Below are 24,943 nucleotides of genomic sequence, written 5' to 3' on the forward strand. Positions count from 1 at the left end.
TTTAATTGTTCTCCCTGTGTTCGTGTGAGTTTCCTTTAGGTTCTCTGGTTTCCTCCACAGTCCAAAGACACGGGCTATTGGTGGATTGAATAGGCTAAACTGTCCGTAGTGCATAGGGGGTTACACACCAGAAGCGCCACGCAGCGCCATGCATTTTAGAATTCTAAACATAGGTTTCTATCAGGGTACACATACCGACGGCGCAAGTCGGCCGCTGTTCGCAGCACCCAGCCACGACTTAGGACACTGTTAATATTTCTGCCGCGCCACAGAGCGGCAGGCGAATGTCCGCGTCTGGTGTGCGATACTTTTAACTGTCATGTGCACGCCGTGTCGCAGCGCTGATCAGTGCATCCGGTGTGTGACGCCCTTATGTGTGTGAATGAGAGTGTATGGGTGTTGGGTTTCAACTGGAAGGGCATCTGCTGCGTAAAACATATGATGAATAAGTTGGTGGTTTATAACACTGTGGTGACCCCTGATTAATAAAAGGAATAAACCGAAAATAAAATTAAAGAACAATAATAGTATTAATAATAATGATAAATAATAAATACTACTACTACTACTACTACTACTACTACTAATAATAATAATAAAAATTATTTTTTTTTTTTTCTTTGGCAATACTTTTGGCAGATTTTGTAAATTGATACAAAGTGAAACAACCTCGACTGTTAATCTGCCAAATAGACAGGGCTACCAGGCCAATGGCAATAATCTCAAAACAAGCAAATATTGGCAGATTAATGGACCTTGTCTATCATCACACTAAATCCTCTAATCGGATACAGTGTTCATCCAACACATCATGCCATGGTGCCATTGCCAAAAAACAAACACAAGTTCTCCATTGTCACCACCAGAAAAAACACTGGTCTAAACATACATCGCTTTGCATCAGCCCAGGGTTGAGGAGTCCTGATGCAGCATCGGTGGCGTGTGGTTGACAGCAGCATATGGTGCTGTTTTGTAAGCCGGGCCTGTTGTGGAATGGTGAGGATGACAGTGATGTCAGTTCTCTTTGAGGCGAGAGGAAACGTGTAATGTTCTTGAAGGGCCTGTTGGCTTCTGAGCATCTGCCGTGATTCAGTTTCTACTATCACTTCCTCAGATCCACTCGGGAATACATAATGGCTCTTAAACGGCGATATGGGCATGAACGCGCACACACACACATGCTTTAGAGATCAATAACGCACCTGAAGCACAGAATGATGAACCGGAGTCTTGGGGGTTTAGATTTTTTTTCTGTTTTTTTTTTCTGCCTGTTTTTGTTTGAGTTTGTTCCTGTCTATTCAACCGATGCGTATATTTCTCTGAAACCAAATGATCTGAGGTTTTTCATTCATCGGTTTATAGATCTAAATCTGAAGGTGCTTAGAAATACTTGCATGCACGCACACGTACGCTTCACATCATGGTGTGTTTTTGAAATGCTAAAGAAAAGGGACTTCTGCGTTTTCACTGAATTTCTAATTAAAACGGCCTCTAAGACGTTCAGTTTTTTTTTTTTTTCAAGAAATTACAGCACCTGTTCTGACTCTAAAGTTATTTATTCCTGGCAGATGAACAGGCGAAAAGGTCAGTGGTGGTCCGTCAGAGCAGGAGAGAAGAATAAAAGCAATCACGTTAACAGGTTTTTAATCAACTTATAATGAATGTGCATAACTGTGATGCATATAACTTTATGCATATTTACGTACCACAGCCTAGGCGAGAGGGATTTTTTTTTTACAAATATGCCAATGAAAATCACTTAGTGATTGCTTTATTTTATCTTTATAAATGCTTGAAGGGGTTGAAAGATTTCTCAGAGTAATTACTTCAATTTTATCAGTGGCACTTTCTTGTTAAAGGGTTAGTTCACCTCAAAATTAATATTCAGACATCATTTACTTAGCCTCGTGTCATTCCAAACCCATTCTAAAGTTGATCATCTTTGGAATATAAATGAATTTATTTTTAATCAAATCTAACAAAATGAAAGTCACTGAAAATCTATTCAAGCAAAGCCCTGTTGCATCAAAATAATCATAAAAATAAAGCAATAAATTCAGACGAATGTTCATGTCTTCGAATGATTTGATGAGCAGATTTGATGTTGACATACACTCAAAAAAGCATATTTTGCTGCTAGTTAAAATTAGCTGAAACAACACAATCCTTGAGAATTTTTGGGGGAAAACATACACCAGAGAAAATAAGTATTGAACATGCTTTTTTCCTGGGAATAATGTTTCTAACGAAGCTGTTGACATGGATTTGAACCAAATTAAGGTAAAAACCCAGACAATACTAACAAAAATAAGCAACACAAACAAACAAAAACCTAAACATTAGTTGTGTAATAACAATGGAATGACACAAGGATGATGTATTGAATGTATTGAAACATTTATTACTTTATATAAAAAGCTTTTTCAGTGATGGCAGTCTTTCATATGAGAATGAAGTAACATGCATTGCTTAGGTGCGAATTTTTCACAGACCTCAACAGAGCGCAAAAATCTTGATGGTTCTGTGGGTTTAATTTGTACTTCTATTGGATTCGAGTCAGGTGATTGGCTGGGCCATTCTGCAGCTCGATTTTCTTTCTCTGAAAGCATTTGAGAGTTTCCTTAGCTGCGTTTCAAATCATTGTCTTGCTGAAATGTCCACCCTGGTGGTGACTGAAGCAGCTAATATTAATTTACACTGACAAAAGGCAGAGGAATGCGAAATAACTACTGCTGTCTGGGCTTTCTCTGCCCTTTTACACCTCCATTTGTTCATGTCTACTTAATTGTTTTATGTTCAATCCACTTAAATTTGTAAAAACTAATGAATTAACTTAATTGCTTCATGCTGTCCAAACACAAATCAATTGTGTGTAACCCAGCATTTTTTTCCCAGAAACAGAATCTTAATGAGAGGTCAGATGTCATTAATGATTTTATACATTTGTAATGACATAAGTATGATGACAGCATTTTATTTAGGGGTAAACTAACCCTTTAAGTAATATGTTAACATTAAAACACTCAACCACACCTTACAATAAGGTTTTATTAGTTAATATATTGAACTAATAACGAATAATACTTGTACAGCATTTATTAATTTAGTGTAAAATTTAATAATGCAATATTAACATCCAAATCCATTAACTCATAACTCATACACTGTGAGTTAACAAATTAAGCATGAATTACTTTATTTCCATTAACTCATTTGAACAAACATGAATGACTACCACAATGTTTAGTTCATTGTTTGTTCATGTTAGTAAATACATTAACTAGCATTAACTAATAAAATCGTATTGTAAAGTGTGTTGCCAAATACTCATTTTGCATTCACAATTAGCAAACATCAAGTGATTTTAATTGGACAGAACTCAAATAGGTTTCACAAAAACTAGTGTACCTGAAATATGGTCAAAAAACACTTCACCCAATTGATTCATTCTGAATAATGGACAGCTGATAGGTGAAAACTGCCATCTAAGTGCTCTGTTTAAAAAAACATATTTGCATCTAAACATATTAACTCCTCAAAAACCAAATGAAGACACTCCTCACCAGAGATGTTGGTGGTGATCTCAGTGAGAGCTGTTTGGCCGAAGCCTTTGGCGGTGCGCGCCCGAACTGAAATCAGATAGGTGGTGCCAGGATGCAGGTTGGAGAACATATGGTACGTCTCGTTCTTCAGCTTGGATACAGTGCGCCTCGGGCCTGGAACATTGATCCCGGGGTCTGATGATTCAATGCTCTGGTAGCTGATCTGTAATTGCACATATTAAACGACATGATTCATATTTTCATTAAATCACTGCTGTTTTGGAACTAAACATGCTATGACTCAGTGTGTGGTCGCTCAGATCAAACAATGCTTTTTAAAAAGTTTGCTAACCCTGCCATCCTTATGTAGAGTGGGTTGAAAATGATTCATATATGAAATCAAACACTTATTGTATAAACAATGTGTGCTTGCCTACTCAGAATTTCCAATGTTAAGCTAGTGGGAATATTACACTATAGATTTACAGCAACAACAAAAAAAAGAAACATTCATTACTGGTATGATTATTTAAGGACTGACACACTGCACTGTTATTCTCTTGTTTGCCACTACATAAAGCTTAAAGCTTTGGTTCAATTCAAACAAATGTCATTAAAGGTATAGTTCACACAGAAATGAAAATTGCCTTATCATTTACAACAAAACAAGATTTTCTCAAGAGAAAAACTGGACTGAAGCAGTTTTAATTTACTTCAAATAACTTACTAATCATCTATGTTAAGCTGCTTTGAGACAACATACATTATAAAAAGTGCTATAGAAATAAAGAATAAAAAAAACTATAGAGCGTTTTTGTCAACAACCAAAGTTAGTCAAGGTTATAATATTTGCATATGCTTAAAAAGCATTTTAATAGAATAATCTTAGCCACTGTTTACTTCGGTACAATGTTTGCAAGCATTTTAAGTAACTGTACTTGATTAAGCATTTTAATTTGTAAAAAAGTTTTTTTTAATTCACATAAAAAAAAAATCTGCACACTGTTGTTCTTAATTTAGAAATAAATTATTATCTCATGCCCCTCTATTTCCAACACACATTTTGTTTTCAGTTCGCTTTTTAAATCATTCTCAAATTCCACTGAGCAATTCATTAGTTGAAGTTTTTGGTTTTACAACTTTATTAAAATGTTAGACAGAATGATATACATAGAACAAATGTACAACAGGCAGAACCATAAAACCTAAGTGCAAATAGATACAGTACTGTATATGTATGTATGGATAGATGGATGGATGGATGGATGGATGGATGGATGGATAGAAAGACAGACAGACAGACAGACAGACAGACAGAGAGACAGACAGACAGACAGACAGACAGACAGACAGACAGACAGATGATGGATGGATGGATGGATGGATGGATGGATGGATGGATGGATGGACGGACGGACGGACGGACGGATGGATGGATGGATGGATGGATAGATGTATAGATGGATGGATGGATGGATGGATGGATGGATGGATTCTAAACGAATCATGGATGAGTTGATGGATGGATGGAATGGATGGATTGATAAATTGATGGATGGATGGATGGATTTATGGATGGATGGATGGATGGATAGATGGATGGATGGATGGAGGATGGATGGGCGGATGAGTGGATGGATTGATGGATGAATGGATGAATAATTTATAGATAAATTATGAATGAGAGGATGGATTAATGGATGGATGGATGGATGGATGATTAATTTATAGATAAATTATGAATGAGATGATGGATTAATGGATGGATGGATGGATGGATGGATGGATGAATAAATTGATGGATGGATGAATGGGTGGATGAATGGATGGATTTATGGATGGATGGATGGATGGATGGATGGATGGATGGATGGATGGATGGATGGATGGATGGATGGATGGATGGATGGATCGAGGATGAAGGATGGATGGGCGGATGAGTGGATGGATTGATGGATGAATGGATGGATAAATTATAGATAAATTATGAATGAGAGGATAGATTGATGGATTGATGGATGGATGGATGGATGGATAGATGGATGGATGAATAGACAAAAATACAGAATGATGCATCGCTAAAATAATATATAGGGAAAATATTCTGCTTGACCAAGTTTCTGACCACATTTTTGTAAAGCATTAGATACTTAGTTGTGTTTTAGGAATTTAGGAAAACTTTTTACACATATATGCAGCTTCTTTTAAGAAAACAGGCATGGATGCTAGCACTGTGAGAGGGTTTGTGGGGAATGCAGTGGTCCTGTGAGCCTTTTGTTGGCGGTGTTCACAGAAAAGTGGACAATGTGCTAATCTGAGAGAAACAAGAGCAAATTCTTCAGGCTCTTCCTTTCCCTTATTCTTTCTCCCTTCATCTCTTTGTATGGCAGAGAAGATCAGGCTGCTTGAGCCTGAAAATCTGTCCTTGCCTCCTCTTTATAGGTCAAGTCTTTAAATCCCCTTTAGAAAACATCCTTGGGGTGACTTTGGTAGCCATTGCCCGTGCAGAAAAAGCAACACAAGTTATCAGCAAGAGATAACTCGCTAAGTGCAAATGTTAAAAGATGATGTTCATGATGGAAAGAGATGGCATTCAAAAAAAACGCGATGATCTTGATTCGGGCCATTGTGGAGCTGAATGACGGATCCACAAACAAAAGTGACTTTTCCTCTTGAGGTGAGATGGGGGTTTTGGAGCGTGACAGGAGCAGCGTTCTCACAACTTTTTAGTGACTGACTGAGAGCCTGAATCATGGGCAAGGAGAAAGGTGACACTGAGGCAGGCAGTGTTACCAGAGAGAGAGAGAGAGAAAGAGAAAGAGAGAGAGAAAGAATGTGAGAATGTTCTGGAACAGAGGAACAGAGAGACAGATGCTGGCTGTGGGAGGCCCGCCACCTTTCCATTGAACAGGGCGAATCTGTGTGCAGTGAACGGAAGAATGAAGAAACAGTTTAAAAGCTTTTATTAGACTGTTAGCTATATCCATCGTTTTGGGACAAAGATGTAAACTTTCAATTTGCCGCAGCTCTGATTTATTCGTACTGGAAGTACATTTAGGCAGCGTTATTTTTTGGTAGTCACTGCTAAAAAAATGTTAGATCCAATAAGAAAAAGAACAAAAAAAACTAATTTTGTTGTATTAATGTCATATTTGAGATTTGCCTTAATTAAACAGACATATATATGAATGCATGAAAGGACAAATGGGCATAAAGACAGATAAACAGAGAAAACTAAAGATATGGGGCAAAAAGAGAGAATGGCAGACAGACAGAGAAACTACAAATAGAAAATGTATGATAAAAAATAAAATAAAACTAAAGATAGATGAAAACTGGCCATGGCAGAAAGACAGAACCGTATACTTTCAGACAGATAGACTAAAAAGCCAAGAAACAAATGATAGAAAGAAAGAGGTAGATATATAGACGCAGTAGCCATATTATAGCCAACACTATTTACATTTGCACAACAGTTAATGCATTTCTCAAAACACAGCAGTTTCTCATTCCTTCCAACAAATTGCAAATGCTTTTGAACATGCATCAATTGCTTTCATACAACTTTCTGATGTTTATAAAATTATTATTCGCTTATGTCATGTCAGTCAAAATGAACTAAACTTGTGAATGCTGAATAGTCATTCCATATAAAACTATCAGTCCTAATTTCATTACTTGAGTCATTACATACAAAAATGCTGAGCTAGTTGTCAAAATCTGTCGAGCTAATTTATACAAAAATTAATCTTTTTTTTCTGAAAATGTCTTCTAAATTGAACAATTTCATGAATGATTAACAGACCTGTGTATATTGTAGGTTCAGTTCTAATATGTAATGCTATATTGTTTACAGTTGTGCACAGCTCTACCCAAAGGAATGTTATGTTTGTTGTAAATAAAGGTGTATTTATTCTTTTGCACAATGCTGTGAATAAATTAGAATTGCAAAGAGCAAATGCAGTAAAAATGTGAAACATACATATTCAGTGTCTTGTACTCAGATACCTCACTAAATGCATTGATGTCTAACTTTACTGTAGTTTTCAAATGACTGAGCAAATAGTATATAGTGCTGTCTTGAGCATTGTCAGGAAGTTTCAACAAAATCTGACTTTTTTGCATTGGAAAACATTAACAGAGTGAACTGTCAAAATAAAAACATGACAAAGCCATTTGACAATCTTGTTTATAAACAATGCTGCCAGGACTTTTCATCTTGATGACACTGACACTTTCATTGACATCAATACTTGCTTTTGAGGAATGAGCTATCAATTTTGAGCAAGTGACACACTTTTGCAGGTTATCGAGGTAGGTTTTGCAGTTTGTACTAATTGTTTTGAGAAATGCATGAACTGTTGTGCAAATGTAAATAGTGTTGTGAGAAATGCATCAAAGCCACTGAAAAAACTGTAAAAAAAATAATTAAATAAATAAATATATAAAAAACTGACATACAGACGAAAAAAAACAAAACAGATAGACAAAAAGGAAAAGACAGCAATGAAAGAAATAGATAGACAGACAGAAAGTTAGAATGATGAACAGACCTAGAACTAGACAGAAGAAAAAAACAGCCAGAAAAAAAATCTAAATATAGAAAGATATAGGAAATGACAAACAGATATTAATCAAATGATAGAAAGACGGACGGACGGACGGACGGACGGACGGACGGACAGACAGACAGACAGACAGACAGACAGACAGACAGACAGACAGACAGACAGACAGACAGACAGACAGACAGACAGACAGACAGACAGACAGACAGATAGATAGATAGATAGATAGATAGATAGATAGATAGATAGATAGATAGATAGATAGATAGATAGATAGATGGATGGATAGATAGATAAAGAAGTTCAGCAGCCAAATGCATAAAAATAGTCTTGTGTTGGTTAAGGCACAGGACTAGAGGGTTGCTGATTCAATCCCCTGGAGAACTGAGCCATGAGCAATTATTACTGTGTCCTCGAGCAAAGCAATTAATCCCAGGCGCCTGAAGAATAACACAGGTTCATAGAGCTGTTCTTCAATGACGTCACAGCAACAATTTAAAAAAAAAAAGGCGAAATTTTAAAACGGCAGAAAAGTGTAGGAGATGGTGCATAACTTTAGATAGAGACATCCTTCTGTCTTTTACTAACAGATGGCGGGTGCAATAGGGACCAATTAGAGGCAGGGTTGGCCTTGGTGGCTCTTGTGTCTCTGGCAGCATGCAGAGTTCCAGGACCAAATCATGACTTCATGCATACTTCTGTCTGTCACTGACTGAGTGGAGGAGGAAGAACAACAACAACTCAGCATTTCTAGGCTTACTAGACTGAAACTTCGAGCCGGAAAACACTCGCATTCCAAGGTCTTACTAATGCAGCGCGCTGTCAGTCAGGGTCTGTGCGCACATGCATGCAGGGGATCATATGTTTGCGGCGCGTTCATAAATAATTTAAGCTGGCAGTCCAATTTTAACACACAGTGGGAAGTTTTGTCTTTCAAGCATTGTGGTTCATCGATATTTCACCTGGTAAAAATGCTGACATGTCAGAGCAAATCTCACGAGGTTTCAGACAGCGGGAGAGAAATTGATATGAACGTGGTAAAAAGTAAGAAAAGCACATACCTCATACTGTGTGATGAGCCCGTTGGGTTCCACCGGTTCCTCCCACTTCAGGAAGATCATATCCTCTAGCGGCGTGAAGGTAAGAGACTCTGGAGCAATTCCACCAGGAACTAAGGGGAAACCGAAGAAGCCACTGGTTATGAATGAAGATACAGACAGATTCTACACTCCAGACTGCTAATTTCTCAAGCATTTACTCAAAGTGAGAGGGTTAATCGCTTAAAGTCCCCCAAAGGTCAACTTTAATATCCTCATTACAGCCGTTGTCATTATAAAAGTCTTGAAAAGGCTTCTTATGCTATGAATGTATCACAGAGTCTCATCCATAATAATAATGTAAGTGATTCAGTAGTGTTGTAAAGTCATTTAGATATGTGATATGGAACCTTTGAGCTACAGGGGGGAAAAGGCAGAGATATATATTTCTGGAGACATTCCTGATCTTTTGTTTTGATCAAACACAGAAATGATAGCTTATCTAGTCTTTTTAATGCCAGTTTGTTTGTTTAACTGTCAGGCTGCTTAAAAGGACAGTTCACTTAAAAAATAAAATTCTGCCATCAATTTTCCCTTTTCTGGTACAGTAGCTCAACCTAAAGGTACCTTTACACATCCAAGTTTTCAATCACACATTTAAAACATGCATTTTTGGGACTTTTAAAAAGGGTTAGAATATGCTAATTTAAAAAAAAAAAACCTTAAAAAAATAATAATGTAAAAAAAATGTTCATATTTTATGTGCAGGTAAATTATGTGTTCAGAAAATTATGTGTCTAAGCATATGTGTCACGATCACTAGCGATCTAGCATATGCCGAATTCTACTCCTGAACCGAACTACAACTACCATGATGCTTCGCGTTAATCAACACCTGCTACGGCTGCAAACTATCTGGACTGAAACAAACACTCACACAGGTGAAGATCATTCTAACTTATTACGAGGACTATATACACAGCACACACTCTCAGAAATAAAGGAACATAAGCTGTCACTGGGGTAGTACCTTTTCAAAGGGTACACATTTGTACATGAAGGGTCCATATTGGTACCTCACTAGTATATATTAGTACCTAAAATTTTAGGAGGATCACTTTTGTACATTTTAGGCATTATTATTTACCATTAAGGTAATAATATGGGCCTTTTAGGTATGTGTACACACACACACACATACACACACACAGTTTGCTGAGTTTTGTTAGTCTGTAATACCACAAAGTGTTTCTTTGTTTATGTCTGTGTTAGATCCTTTGCCTTCTTTTATTGTTTTCGTCAATTGGTGAATTTTGGTTCTCGCCACTGGCTTGCTTGGTTAGGGATTTGTGGAGCAGCGCATCGATGGATTTGCTCTTCAGTGTTTGGACTTTCAGCAGTGAAATTTAATCACACTAAACTGAACTAAACTGAACTTTAACTCTGAAAACTGGACTGACAGTTTTAATTTACTAGAACTTCTGTGTTAAGCAGCTTTGACACAATCTACATTGTAAAAGTTTTATAAAAATAAACATGAATTCAATTGTTTTCCTGCCTTTTCTGACCTTTCGCTAGCAGTGGGCAAAGAGGCTCCGAAATGTTTCGAAACGCGTCTCTACAATGACATCCTGTGGTCATTTTTTCATGTATTGCTCTGGAAGAGCTTCCGCAAAGAAACAGTTCAGGAAACTAATGCCGAGTTCAGACTGCATGATTTTCAAACTAGTCGTGTCACAGATGTTTTCACACTGCATGACTATCTGGGCTAGCGTTTCGTCGCTGCTTTGTTTACACTGCAAGATGGTTCGGCGACATGGACATTCACATTGCATGACTTTACTATAGGGAGAATCGCCGACAACTTCGTCCAAACTACGTCTCACAGCCAAAAACATGTAGTATATCTTTTGTTATCAACCCCATAATGAGAAAGAAGCCTTTAATGGGGTAGAACATGTACATGTTTGCTCACCTGGGTTTAAAGGGAATTAGCCATTTTTCCTCAACGTTGATGATAAACTAATTTCTTTCTGTATGAAATGTCAAACAGACACGGTTGCTCCAGAGTCCTGTCAAACCTCCACTTGTTTTCCTCCATTTCGTGGGTCCAAATAAACCGAAAAAGAGCGATTTTACCTTCTCCCCCAGCCTCCCGCTGGCCTGCAGCAGGTATACACACACACACAAGTGAAAGCTGCTCTCTCATTGGCTGTAGGCGATGGCTGATGTTATTTTCAGTCAAAACTCAATTCACACGGCATGATTTGAATCGCCGACAGCTCCAGATATTTAGCACTCCAAATATCTCGCAGGCATCGGCGACTCATCGGCGATTCTCTCAGATTGCGTCTTTGATAGTTCATACTGTGTGATTGTCACTCACATGCACGAGCAGCGATTTGCCTGTGATTTCAGGCATTTGTCGGCGATTTCTCAAAACCTGTCGGCGAGCCAAAATCGGGGCTAAAATCAAGCAGTCTGAACTAGGCATAAGGAATTATACCCCACGTTGTAGAGTTGAGGCTTCAAGTGAGTTAGTGAACCGGTGAGAGTTCCAGACCAGCATGCCGAGATAATGGGTTCGAATCCAGGGTGATGCAGCTTAAGATGTTAGTTAAATGCTCTGTTCCTGTATTGTGCTTTGATTTAACATTGGTCTGACATTCGAACAAATGCTGTGAATTAATATGTCTAATTTTAGTCATAAAAAGTAAAATTAATAAAATACATAAAGATATAATTTTAGTGTGTTTGTATAAGTCAGGATTTAAACTCGGGCCATTGGCAGCACAGTCACTCTGCACACTCATAGTCCACTAGGCTACATGAGCTACATCCATACATGAGTTTTTTCCAACCCTGTCAGTCAAAAGGAGATTTGACAGTTCTTAAAACGCTTCTGAAATGACCGATGCTTTGTATCGCTTTAGCTACGTGACGGGCGTCACAGTGGTGCAGTGGGTAGCATGATCGCCTCATAGCAAGGAGGTCGCTGGTTTGAGCCTCGGCTGGTCCAGTTGGCTCTGTGTGAAGTTTGCATGTTCTCCCTGTGTTCGCGTGGGTTTCCACCGGGTGCTCTGGTTCCTCCGGAACACTTGCACTTCGGGATCCCAACACTGTGTCGAATTGGCCTGACCATTTCTTGTGTATTAAATACTGCATGTGGATCCTCAACTACATTGTCCAGCATCTCTTCAGTTACAATATGCTAGTACTTGTCAACAAAATCGGGTGTTACAGGACTGTATGTGTACAGGAGCGTGTTAAAAAGGGAAATTACCATCTATTGGCCTGGCATGCGTGATATAAAGTAGCATTTGTAATTATATAGCATCATTTTCACAAATTCAGTTGAATAACACGTGTTCACATAACATACAGTATATTGGCTTTGCATGATTTCATCAAAAACAGAAAGTTTTGCCCTGAACTGCAGCTCCAAAGTTTTATTAGCATTTCAGCATATTCAGATTGCTATGACTGGTTACGAAAGAACTAAGTTCTTTAAATTTGAGAGCTATAATACCAATTATCAGCTCAATTTTGGTATTTTCTTTAGAAGAAGACGTCAAAATGGCTTCAGAACACTTGAGAGTATATGAGTCATATATAACTGCCTTTATATTTAAAAAAAAAAGTTTTTTTATAAGTTATAGAAAGGACTTTTATGTCCTTTTTGATCTCGACAACCTTTCAATATATAGAAAAGAACAGCGTGAATTATTTAGTAATTATGTAAAGCATTATAGTTTTGAAAAGGACAAATTATCCACTCTTAACACTTCTATTTAACTAGCTTAACCTGATTCTCCAGAAAAGCCACGCTGCGTAATTAGCTTATTCATTTAAGTTTGCAAATGAACAGCAGAGTTAACGCTGATCAATCAGGCAGAGCAGCATGAAAGCAGATCTGACCAGCCTGGAGCAGCGTGGAAATTCATGCTGGTCTAAGCTGGACTTCTCAGCAGGAGACACAAAGCCCGTGTGACGGAAAGAAAGGGCAACACTTGCAGTTGATGACATGGCTTTTTTTGGCTGATTAATATCAACACGAGTTCATTAACAGACATAAGCGCTGGCAGAAAGAATGGGGAGGAAGTGGAAACGGTGCTAGAGAGACAGATGATGCTCTGAGCTCTCGCACACTGCAGAAGTAACACATCAGCAGATGTTTTTACAGCCATTTGTGCTCTGTCACTGAGCCATCCTTGTTAGCCCTCGGGTATGTGCACAGCGTGTGTGCGCTGGGGTGATAGTTGGTGAGGCAGAGATAGCCGGTGGCGAAAATAACACGCTCGCTCAGATTGAGTCAAAATCGCTGACTGCATCAGTTTTTCCTGTGACAGGCCATGAAAGAAAAGAATTGCTGATTGAAGCTTCAGAGGAGCGTTGATAATTGAGCGCTATCTTTCCTCCTTCTCTTTTTCTCTCTCACTTCATCATACTTCCTGTCTGGATGAAACACATGTGTTCGAATTTTTTTTTTTACAGAAAATTATTATTATTATTATTTTTATATATTTACTTTTTGCAGCCAGTGCTGGTTGGATCCAGCACATAAAATGATATAAAAACCTCCTCTGACCCGTTCATGCACAGCTCCCCAGAGAGAATGATTAAACATTAATTTTAAATCCATTTGGAAAAGTCTCTATGTCTTTATGACTGTGATGCTGAACAGTTCAAAGTGAAAGATTCTTATTCAGTGGACACCACAACAGTACTGTCAATACTGCAAGGGCATAATCAACAAAAAAACTTTACAATTTTTGTTTAATCTTTCCCTCTATCTCTTAATGTAAACAAATGTCTGGCAGACTAAGTTTATCCATAAGTCTATCTATAAATTGATAGACAGGTGTCAAATCCAGTTCCTGAAAGGCCGCAGTTCTGCTCAGTTTAACCCTAACTAAACACTCCTGATCAAACTAATTGAGTTCTACAGGCCTGTTTGAAACCTACAGGCACGTGTGTTAAAGCAGGGTTGGAACTAAACTGTGCAGAGCTGTGGCCCTCAAGGAACTAGATTTGACACCTGTGACCTGGAAAATGTAATTTGGTCCTTCACTTCATCCATCCATCCATCCATCCATCCATACTCATCTGCCACTTTATTAGGTACACCTTACTAGTAGTAGAGTTGAGTTGGACCCCCTTTTGACTTGGCAAAGACTACAAGGTACAGGAAATATTCCTCAGAGATTTTGGTCCATATTGACATGATAGCATCATGCAGTTGCTGCAGATTTGTTGGCTGCACATCCATGATGAGAATTTCCTGTTCTTAAAATACTCAGACCAGCCCGTCTGGTACCAACAACCATGCCACGTTCAAAGTCACTTAAATCACCTTTCTTCCCCATTCTGACACTCGGTTTGAACTGCAGCAGATCAACTTGACCATCTTGACATATTTAAACTCATTGAGTTGCTGCCATGTGATTGGCTGATTAGAAATTTGCATTAACAAGCAGTTGGACAGATGTACCTAATAAAGTGGCCGGTCAGTGTCTCTTTCCATCTATCAGTACATCCATCCATTCATTTTTAATCTTTTCATATTTCCATCTGTCCATCAATCCATCAATTAAGCTTTTTAATAAAAAATGTGACAAAAAGTTTGCATAAACTGGAAAATGCCTGATTATTTACAGCAGTGGTCACCAAACTTGTTCCTAGAGGGCCGGTGTCCTGCAGATTTTAGCTCCAACCCTAATCAAACACACCTGGACAAGCTAATCAAGCTCTTACTAGGTATACTTGAAACACCCAGGCAGGTGTGTTGAGGCAAGTTGGAGCTAAACCCTGCAGGGACACCGCCCTCCAGGACCGAGATTGGTGACCCCTGATTTACAGCAAAATTGACCCTTTTCGCAAGATAATGATGTTGTGTTTAAAGGTCATTAGCTTCTTAAATCCTCTATTTATTTATTTATTATGTACATTTATAAAGCTAGACTTTGGGTCATTTCATCTTTACTCCCTCACTATATTTTGGTTTAGTCCCTGATTTATAAGGAGTCACCACAGTGGAATAGACCACCAATTACTCTGACACATGATTTATGCTGTGAATGCTCTTTCATCCGCAACCAAGCACTGGGAAACACCCGTCTCATTATCACACACTTCAGTTAATTTAGTTTACACAATTTACCCATACCACATGTCTTTCTTTACCACTGTGAGGGAAACACAAGGCGAACTAGTGACCTTCTCGTTGTGAGGAGAAACCTGGAAATGTGATAAGAGGCCATGGGTCTGGTTTCGCTATACTGATTATTTGAGCAAATAAATGTGTGAGACTTTGTAAATACTGTAAAAAAAAAACAACAGTTTTGACCAACTAATTAGTAGTATGAACACATTTTGTTTTACAGTCCTATACATTATAGGACTGTCATTAATAAAATATCTCCTCTTCAACAACAGTCATGAAACCCAGACACTGCTGCATCAGAAACACAACAAATCAGCCAGACATATTAATATTTATTGAAAGCTCTGCTACTCACTGTCCTCCTCAGTCTGAAACATGACCTCCTTCCCTTCCTTCTTGCCCTCGGTGTTGGCGAGTGCCAGGCGTATTTGGATGGTGTGAAAAGGAGGCAGATCTCTGAGGGTGAAGCGCGAAGTGTTGTGCTCCACAGCCAGGCATTCTCTGACCGTGGTGTTGTGCCCACCGCCGCCCCCTGCAGTCGTGTAGCGGTAGCACAATGAGACGGAGTACGTGTGGCAGCGGGTCAGGTTGAAGGCCGGCACCTCCCACTGCAAGGTCAGCTGCCGCGACTGGATCTCCGAGGCTCTGAGTCCACGCAGCGCCCGCATGGGCTCTGTTGGAATGGAAAATGGAGAAACATTTTGTTAACATAAGCCAAAAATGCAGGGAATCTGTGCTGGGACATCACCAGGTCACAAGACTTCTCGCCTACCCCACCCAACAAAGGTAGGAGGCGCCACCACGGTCAAAAAGGTTGTCAGACCACCTGCTAATGAGGACACAGTTCTTGCCAAATTACGTTAATTAATTCCACAGGCTGCGTGTTGTACTCTCCTTCCTGCCATTTGCCGCTAAGCAAATCGAGTATCTGCCGGCACCTCGTCCAGGGGCCACAAGCCCTTTTCAAGGACATTCAGTTCTGCCAGTTAGCATTAGTGCAAGGTCGCTGCATTAGGCCAACTATTTCTGGCATACCTCACATCTGTGTACGTACTTTCTTATTTACCGGGGGCAGAAAGATCAGCGACCACCTCTGGCGCATGTGACATAAAGAAGCCACTGTCTGTAGGGCACACAGGAAACCTAGTGTTTCTCGCAGGGAGGCAGCAGGGAGGGTGAACCAAGGACATCTAGCCCCACTATCAATGAGCACATTTGTCACGGTCCATTATTAAGACAATCAATGCATTTTTGTCAAATAGGTCTCCACATAATGTATTGTATTTCTTTGTTCTTTTAATGGGGCCTGGTGACTAATGGGCCCAAGTGTGAAGGTACAACAAAGGGGATTTGAAGTGAGCACTTCCTGTGATAACTATGAGGTCACGGCTCAAGGTCTTTATTGTTTCTCTTAAACCGGTTGTCAGACGATGTGCACCTAAGAATTAGGTTCACTAGTGAAGGTAAGCTGAGGTAGCTAATGCACCGAGACCGTAAGGACAGCAGGGCTGAATTAGAGGAAATGCATTTCCTCTTGAAGTCTTCCGGGGAGAAAACACACGGATCACAGAATACTAATTCAGCAGTTCTCCTGCAGAATCGCACTTGTAACATTAAGCTCCGTTAATCCTGAAATATCTCACACATCAGAGAGCTTTTGTCACACATTCTTTAAGGTCTATATTTAGATTTACATCTCGTTTCATTTGTAGATTTACATTTAGATTAACTTCCAGTGAGATTGGGTTTCTTATCAGAAGAAGCACTTAGCCGACCTGAAAATGACAGGTATGATAGATATTACTTTCCAAAAATATACACTGAATGTCTAAAGGTCCCATTTGCTTCTACAGGAAATGCAACCAAAATAGTGTGTTGATAGTCTTAATGGAACTATTGATTGTTAGTTAAAAGCAAACGAATGGGATGCTGTTGGCTTGTGCCATCTTTAAAAACAATCCAAGCATCTACACTGTGCTCTTTGAGGAGCTCAATAGGGCTTTTTGTGCCACTCCACTTCCCTTAACCTAGTTCGAAGGCTTTGTCTTGATGCCAAGAGCAGCGCTTCGAGCGCCTTCCTTGGCACCCATCTGAGATGGGACCAAACCCAGAGAGAGCAGCCAGAGGCCTGGGGCAGCATGTCAATTCCTCATGGGCAGCTGGAAATCCAAACAAGACCAGTTTCTGTCCCATTACTCTAGATAATGCTGATACATGAGGTAGTCTGGGGAGAACTAAGCTAATTTCTGGTTATGCTGCGAACTAATGGCGTGAAGTTCTGGTCGTTGGTTTGCAAAAGGAAAAAGGATGGGAAACATGGTTCTGTGCTGTTTGGGGTAAAATGGTTTACATTGAGATGGACGAGAGTGGGCTTAATCAAGTGTACAGTTGAAGTCAAAATGATTAGCCCCTCTTTGATTTTTCTTTCTTTTTTAAATATTTCCCAAATTAGGTTTAACAGAGGAAGTCTGAAAACATTTTTTTTTCTTCTGGAGTCTTATTAAAGTCTTATTTGTTTAATTTTGGCTATAAAAAAGAAGTTATTAAATTTTTAAAAAAACAATTACCGTCAAAATTATTAGGCCCTTTAAGCCTCATTGTTTTTGACTGTCTACAGAACAAACCATTGTTATACAATAACTTGCCTAATTACCCTAACCTGCTTAGTTAACTTAATAACCAAGTTAAGCCTTAAAATGTCACTTTAAGCTGTATAGAAGTGTCTTGAAAAATATCAAGTCAAATATTACTTAGTATCATCATGGCAAAGATAAAATAATTCAGCTGTTAGAAATGAGTTATTAGAATGATTATGTTTAGAAATGTGTTGAAAAAAAATCTTCTCTCCATTAAACAGAAACTAGGGGAAAAATAAACAGTGGGGCTAATAATTCAGGGGGGTTAACAATCCTGACTTCAACTGTACATGGGTGCATTTGTATCTGCAAATTTGCATGCTACTAATATACTAAGCGATATGAGAGTTCACTTTAAAATCATTTACCTAGCCTTACAATGTTATAAAGCATTACTCAATTTCTAAACAACCAATTTTATTCTACTTACTTTACAAAATAAATGCATGCTTTGAAGGAAAGCAGCTATTTCTTTAGTCTCCAGCAGAATGATCCTTTAGAATTGTTGATTTGCTACTCAAGAAACAGTTGTGGAGTTTGATATTTTTGACAAAAGCATACAATGTTTTTGAATAGTTTTCTTAGGTCATGCTGTTATTTTTATTTTTCACAGTTGCGCAGTTATTTCAGATGTATGAATGGTAGTGGCCAGCCTCTGTCAAGCTTCAAAAGGTAATAAACAGTACAACAAAAGTAATAAACTCATCTATGTGATTCCTGCAAGATATTCCAAGGCTTCCTATGTACCACAAAGTTATCTGAGGAACAAACCGAAATTTAAATCATTATTTACAGACATTTTGCCCTACTTTTGCATTAAATTTTAGTCAGACAAAGCTCCATTCACAAAATAGCACATAATAGTGCTCTTATTGTGCTTTTGGGTCTTGCCAGGCACTGATCACTATCTACTTTTGTTGCATGAATAGACCAGAACATTGTTCAAAACATCACCTTATTTCCCGCAAGAAAGAAGACATACACATTTCTGGAACAGAACAGGAGTGGGACAATGAGCAAATGGGCAGTTTTGACTTCTTTTTTTATATTTGCAGAACACAAACAACAGAAGAATGATTGTAAATGTCTGTTGGGTCCAAAACAACACATGACATCTTTATTTGTTTGTAGTATGACTAAAAAACGAAGAGACTCAATCATGGTCTGAAATAAAATAAGGAACAGTAAAACAACCTAGCTTTTTGTGTGCACTGCACCTTTAAATCGTCACAGTCCGGAGCATAGCTCACTCCACTGAACACCTAAAGAGACCCAGTAGCAGGTGGAGGTCCATCTGTGAACCAGTCTGTAGCAGAAGTGCAATGTTTGTCCCATTCTTCCATCTTTTCCGGCTTCCAAATCTCTATCTCCTCTGAGGAACATTCCTTCACATCAGATCCTGCTCCTAATCACACCAACGCCTCATCAAGCACACCTGGCCGTGTTCTGCGAAATGTCCACCAGTTCCCTGGCTGTGCCCACAGGACTGCGCCTGCTTTCATCATTTTTATGTAGGTCACTACCTAGAGCCGCGCACCAGGATGCAATCTTCAGCTGCAGCCAAAAAACAACCCAGTCATCTCATCATTCATTTCACTTTCCTCCAATTTTTTGGGGGTAAAGTCAGCCAGGGTCATGAAAGTATCTACAGTTCTTGTAGTGAACAAAAATGAGCAGAGGAACCTTACAAGGGAAACCTCAAAACACAAACAAATAAACTAATAAGTTCTTGTTGGATGCCAGCAAGGGATCCATCAATAGGGATTGTCAGTCTGTGTAGAGGAGTTAATGGCATCCCAGGATGGAGGCCATTTTGAGTGGCTCATATGGAGCCGGAGAAGATGATTGCAGTCACCTTTGTAATAGAGTAGGTGGATTCACCTGCTGGATGAAGACAGATGAGCTGACACTATACACGCTAGAAAAAAAATGGATTATGGATGAAATGTGACCGATGGGGGTTTGTGATGTTTACGGATGCTTTATAATCATTGAGCACACCAGTCTAAAAACAAAGGGAAGTGCCTCAACTCACAGAGAGGAATAAAACTCGAAATCACAGTTCAGAGGAAAACAGTTCAAGCTTGTTTGCTGGCCAGCAGAACATCTGGATAGATTTAAAGAGGTTTCACCTGATCAGACTGGCACCGACTTGGTTTTTCAAATCTCATGTCAGATACAAACACAATCTGATTGAATGTCCGATAACACTTGCATTTAGCATGGACCCTTTTCACAAGATTGTTATGACGCGTTTGGCAAATGAAATCCTTACAAGTTTTAATATTCTTATTTAAAAAAACCTGTTAACATTTATATGTATTTATGTATGTATTATATCATCTTTGCTCCAAATGACAAAAAAACAAATTACCGCTTGTGCGAGGTGTTTCTAATTCAGTGTCTGTGGGATTGGACAACAAATTTGACATTATTCTCTCAGCCGTTATCAGTCTCACATATTTTTTTTTCCTTTTTCTGAAAGTCTTAATAACAATATTGTGGAGTTTTTCTTTTATTATTTGAGCAAATAATATTGTAAAAAAAACTATTTGTTGTATTCTTTCATTCACTGCACTCTAAGTTTTTCCAACTATGACGACTTCCACTACTGAGTAACCCGGAAATGTGAAAAGTCTATTGTCCTCTTAAAAAAAAAAAAAAAAAAAAAAATATATATATATATATATATATATATATATATATATATATATATATATATATATATATATATATATATATATATATATATATATATATATATATATATATAATCTTAATACATTGTAATATGTGGTCAATATGTCTAGGAACTATACTGTCATTCTAGCGTAATGATCAAGGAACTTTGCTGCCATACCATGGCTGTGATGGCAGTAGGCAATGATATTATGCAATGCTGGTTCCTAGACACATAGCTGGGGACTATTTTCAAGCGCTGTGTAATATCAATGAGCCTGTTGTAGCCATGGTAGGACAGCAAATTTCCTTGATTATTATCCCAAAATGACAGTATAGTTCCTAGACATATTTGCCAAGATAATAACCAGCCGGTTTAAATGTTATCACTCGATTGAATGGCCGTTATCAGTGGTTATCATCTGATAGATTTGGGCCAGTAGGGGGTTCTGTGCCTACTGGTAGGATCAGAAGGTTGTTATCATCCATTCACATGGTTAATCAGCTACAGATCACATATGGCTGTGGCTGGATGTTAACAAACATTATTTATATAATGTATTAAATTTCCTATTTATTGTATTTTATTAACGGCTACCCCTAGGCCAACGCTAAACCCAACCATCACAGTAATGTAAAAACAGATCTGGATCTGGAGTCTTCTCTATTAGTGCAGCTGATTAACCATGTGGATGGATGATAACAGTCTTCTGAGCCATCCAGGAGGCACAGAAGACCCCTTCTGGCCCATATCTATCAGCTGATAATCACTGAAAACACCCATTCATTCATTCATTCATTCATTCATTCATTAATTCATTCATTCATTCTTTCATTTTCTTTTCGGCTTAGTCCCTAAAAGCCACAGTGGAATGAACCACCAACTTAACACCCATTTAATCGAGTGATAACATTTGAAGAGGGTGAAATAATAAATGGTAAGTCTTAGTACATAATGTAAATAGGAAAACTGTCAAACTCTTCTTTTTCTGTTTTTGAGTGAGATGCTAATGGTCTAATCCAGTTTAATTATGTATGCTAAGCTAAGCTAAAAGTGTTCCCAACAGACTTGGAGATTGGCTGAATGGATTTAAAAAATGGTAAAACTCAATTTTTTAACTTTAGGCGAGTCTTATAACCAGCCTATTTTCCACCAAAAGTGGGTTGTTACTTTAAATTGTGCACATTTATTTATTTATTTATTTATTTATTTATTTATTTATTTATTTATTTATTTATTTATTTATGTATGTGTTATTATTGATGGTCTTTGTTTTCTGAGAAGGGCTCAATATTTTTAATACAATTAAATAATTTCTACAATTAATACTACAAGCAGCTTAAACTGAGAGAACTGCACCCTACAAGCAAATAATCTCCCACGTTTCATAGCATTTCAAAAATAAAATCCAGCAGCGTTAGATAAGTTATATCATAGCATATTCATCAAAGAATCTAATAAAAAAATATGATTTTACCAAATATATAAAACAACAAAAATTGTTTTCAATTTTAATTAATTTAAAAATGTTTGACAAAAAGACCATTAAGGTCAAGGCCCAAGGTCAAGTTATAAAATTACAAGATTAGATTTCACTATGTTCACTATGATTTCATGACAACCTTCAACAGAAAAATATGAGATCCAAAAAGAAATAATTATATTACAATTTGCTCATTCTCATGTCACGACTATCTTGAGAAGAATGCAAAGAAAGGAGATAAAGTCGTGGGTTTGACCCATCTACTTTTACTACATGGAAAAAGTCAGAATTGTCACTCATGAACTATTCCTTTCAATGAACATATATGAAAGGCATAACAAAATTTATGTCTCTCCCTTCCCTTAGCAGCACAATAAGTCCTAAAAAATTGTGACACAGCTCCCTGGAGCATAATCTGAATATCAAACCACATGTCTTCAGAAGCTAAACCCCTGTCAACCGTGATTAATAAGTCGTCTCAATGATCATGCAAGCATATGCGCGTGTACAAGCAAGCGCTGTCAAACAAATCAAAACTTCATAGCCTCTGACACAACAAGGCGTTCCCACTAGCACACTTCTCCAAGCACTCAATTATATCTCTGACTTCTTTTTCGGTTGACAGCAGAATACACAGGAGATTTGAGCATGAACGGAGTATGGAAAACCTCATTTTACGTCCAATCCCACTGATGTGCTTCTATTGAGTCAAAATTACATCTTCAACAGTTCAGCAAATATGACAGCAGCTTAAACAGCCCCAATATTCATGTGCAGCGAGGCACCACTGGGAATATGATGCAAATACTCCATTTAAAGAATTTCAATCTAGACTTAATGTGAAAGAGGAAATGGAAACAGTGGGAAATTTTGAGCGTCAACGTCTGCTCCTCGTTTTTTTTTTTTTTTTCGCCTTTCTTTTGGAGACAAAAGCTGTTTAAGACAAAAACGAGTCTCAGACAAATCTTTCTCTCGTCTTATCTGCTGATGTCTTTTTCTCCCTGCTATGTCATTCTAAAGCCGCCTGTGTTGTCATGCTCTTCCGCTCTCCCATTTTTTCACCTGGCTGCCTCTCTTCGTGATGCTTGCTGATGAATGGTAGGTGTCTGGCATCAGGAACAAGCTGGGAATGATTGCGATGTGTCATTTAGAAAAGAAAAAGAAAAAAAAAACGACAGGCAGTGATTTAAGTGATAGTATGTGTGTGTTTGGAAGAGGGTGCGACCAATAACATGTTGACCAGGTCAGGACGGAACCCTCAACCTGCATTCTCGCTCTGGTTTTCACTGGGATAAAAACAGGATCAATCTTCCTAATCACAGCCTTTCCAGTTCTGAAACAGCTGGACATGGCAGAGACTCTCATTTGCAGGTAGAACCGTGCATTACCAAACCCCTCGCTGTTTGTTTTGACAGGCACAAGAAGGCGCCAGAGGAGAGATGCCAGCCGTTTCGGTTCAAAAAATGTTAATTCCAATTAATCAGCTGCTTTTTCAAAAACATATTTGAATATGCTTTATGAACTGACATTATACACTAGACCAAATCCGCATGGTGTTCGTTAGTGATCAACATACATTGGCTTTTAGTTAATGAAAATTGGATGTGCCCACACCACTGGTCAAAACAGAAGTCATTTGAAAGATTATGAATGATGAATGTATTGACTGTGACTTTTGATCAATGGGATATGCCCTTGCAATAATTCAGGAGGACACACAAAATTGATATATATATATATATATATATATATATATATATATATATATATATATATATATATATATATATATATATATATATATATATATATATGCCATAATTCTTCATGACGTAGATACATCAAGGTTCTGGAAACATTTCTCAGAGATATTGGTCCATAATGACATGTTAGCATCACACAGGTGGTGCGGATTCGATGGCTACACAAGCAAAGATGCAAGCTAAAATTCAACATCGAGTAACATCCTAAACCAAGTCATATTGATTTCCCATTCTGACATTTATTCGTCTGGTGTGGCAACAAAATCCAACGTCTGATAGACATCATAGTGGTAATGTCCACACAAGTCAAGCTGTAACATCATTAGATGTTGATATTTGGTTGATTTTAGGTCGGACATTGGACATTGATGTTTGGTTCTGACGTCAACCTGATTTTCCAACCCAGGCTCATTCTGAAAACGTAGTCTTGTGGACATTTCTGGAGACTGCGAAATACGTCCTGGGAGGTACGCATTTGTGCAGTTTTTGCACAAGACCGACAAAAGGTCACTGGCGACTGACTACCAGTCCGACTGGCTGAATGATTTACTGGGCGACTGGCCAATCGGCTGACCCACCCTCCTCCTCTTTCCCTAAACTCAAGCAGTTTTACCGATAGACTCACCCCCCGCTTACTTCCCTAAACCCAACCAACAATAAAAAAAAAAAAAAAGCCCTCCAGAAAAAGAAAAGCCCTCGTCTGATTTTTACCACGTTTTCGGATTTGACCACATTATCAGCCTGTTATTAACTTGTTTACTTTACTTTTTGTAATCTGTTTTTGTCTTACCTCATTTCTGGAACCGCTCTTCCCCAGACTCGAACCCGGTCGTCATCGTGGTCAGCTCCTCTTTGCGTCTCAAGTCCGCCAATGTACACAACGAGCTAACCGGACAAACTGGTTGTGGCGGGAAAGCCCTCCACATGGAGGTAAGCGGTCAGCCGGCAAGCACAAAAGGGAACAGCGTCACACCGCCCCGTAGCGTTTGCTTAAAACAATGAAATGCAGCCATATGTACCTCCGGCTACATAATTCGCGGTATCCAGAAATGTCCGCAGGACTACGTTTTC

General features: G+C 38.4%; 1 protein-coding gene across 29 annotated transcripts in view; it reads right to left on the reverse strand.

Moving 5' to 3' along the window:
- The window catches only part of ptprub (protein tyrosine phosphatase receptor type Ub), a 442,833-nt gene that overhangs the window by 126,916 nt on the left and 290,974 nt on the right, over positions 1 to 24,943 (reverse strand). For all 29 annotated transcript variants that reach the window (XM_009292423.5, XM_073924678.1, XM_073924674.1 and 26 more), the window contains 3 exon segments: positions 15,666 to 15,983; positions 9,172 to 9,281; positions 3,564 to 3,765 (listed from right to left, as the gene is read on the reverse strand). In XM_009292423.5, coding sequence (XP_009290698.2) covers positions 3,564 to 3,765; positions 9,172 to 9,281; positions 15,666 to 15,983 — 630 coding nt within the window.

The sequence above is a fragment of the Danio rerio genome, chromosome 16 (assembly GCF_049306965.1).
Source record: "Danio rerio strain Tuebingen ecotype United States chromosome 16, GRCz12tu, whole genome shotgun sequence".
Classification (NCBI taxonomy): Eukaryota; Metazoa; Chordata; class Actinopteri; order Cypriniformes; family Danionidae; genus Danio; species Danio rerio.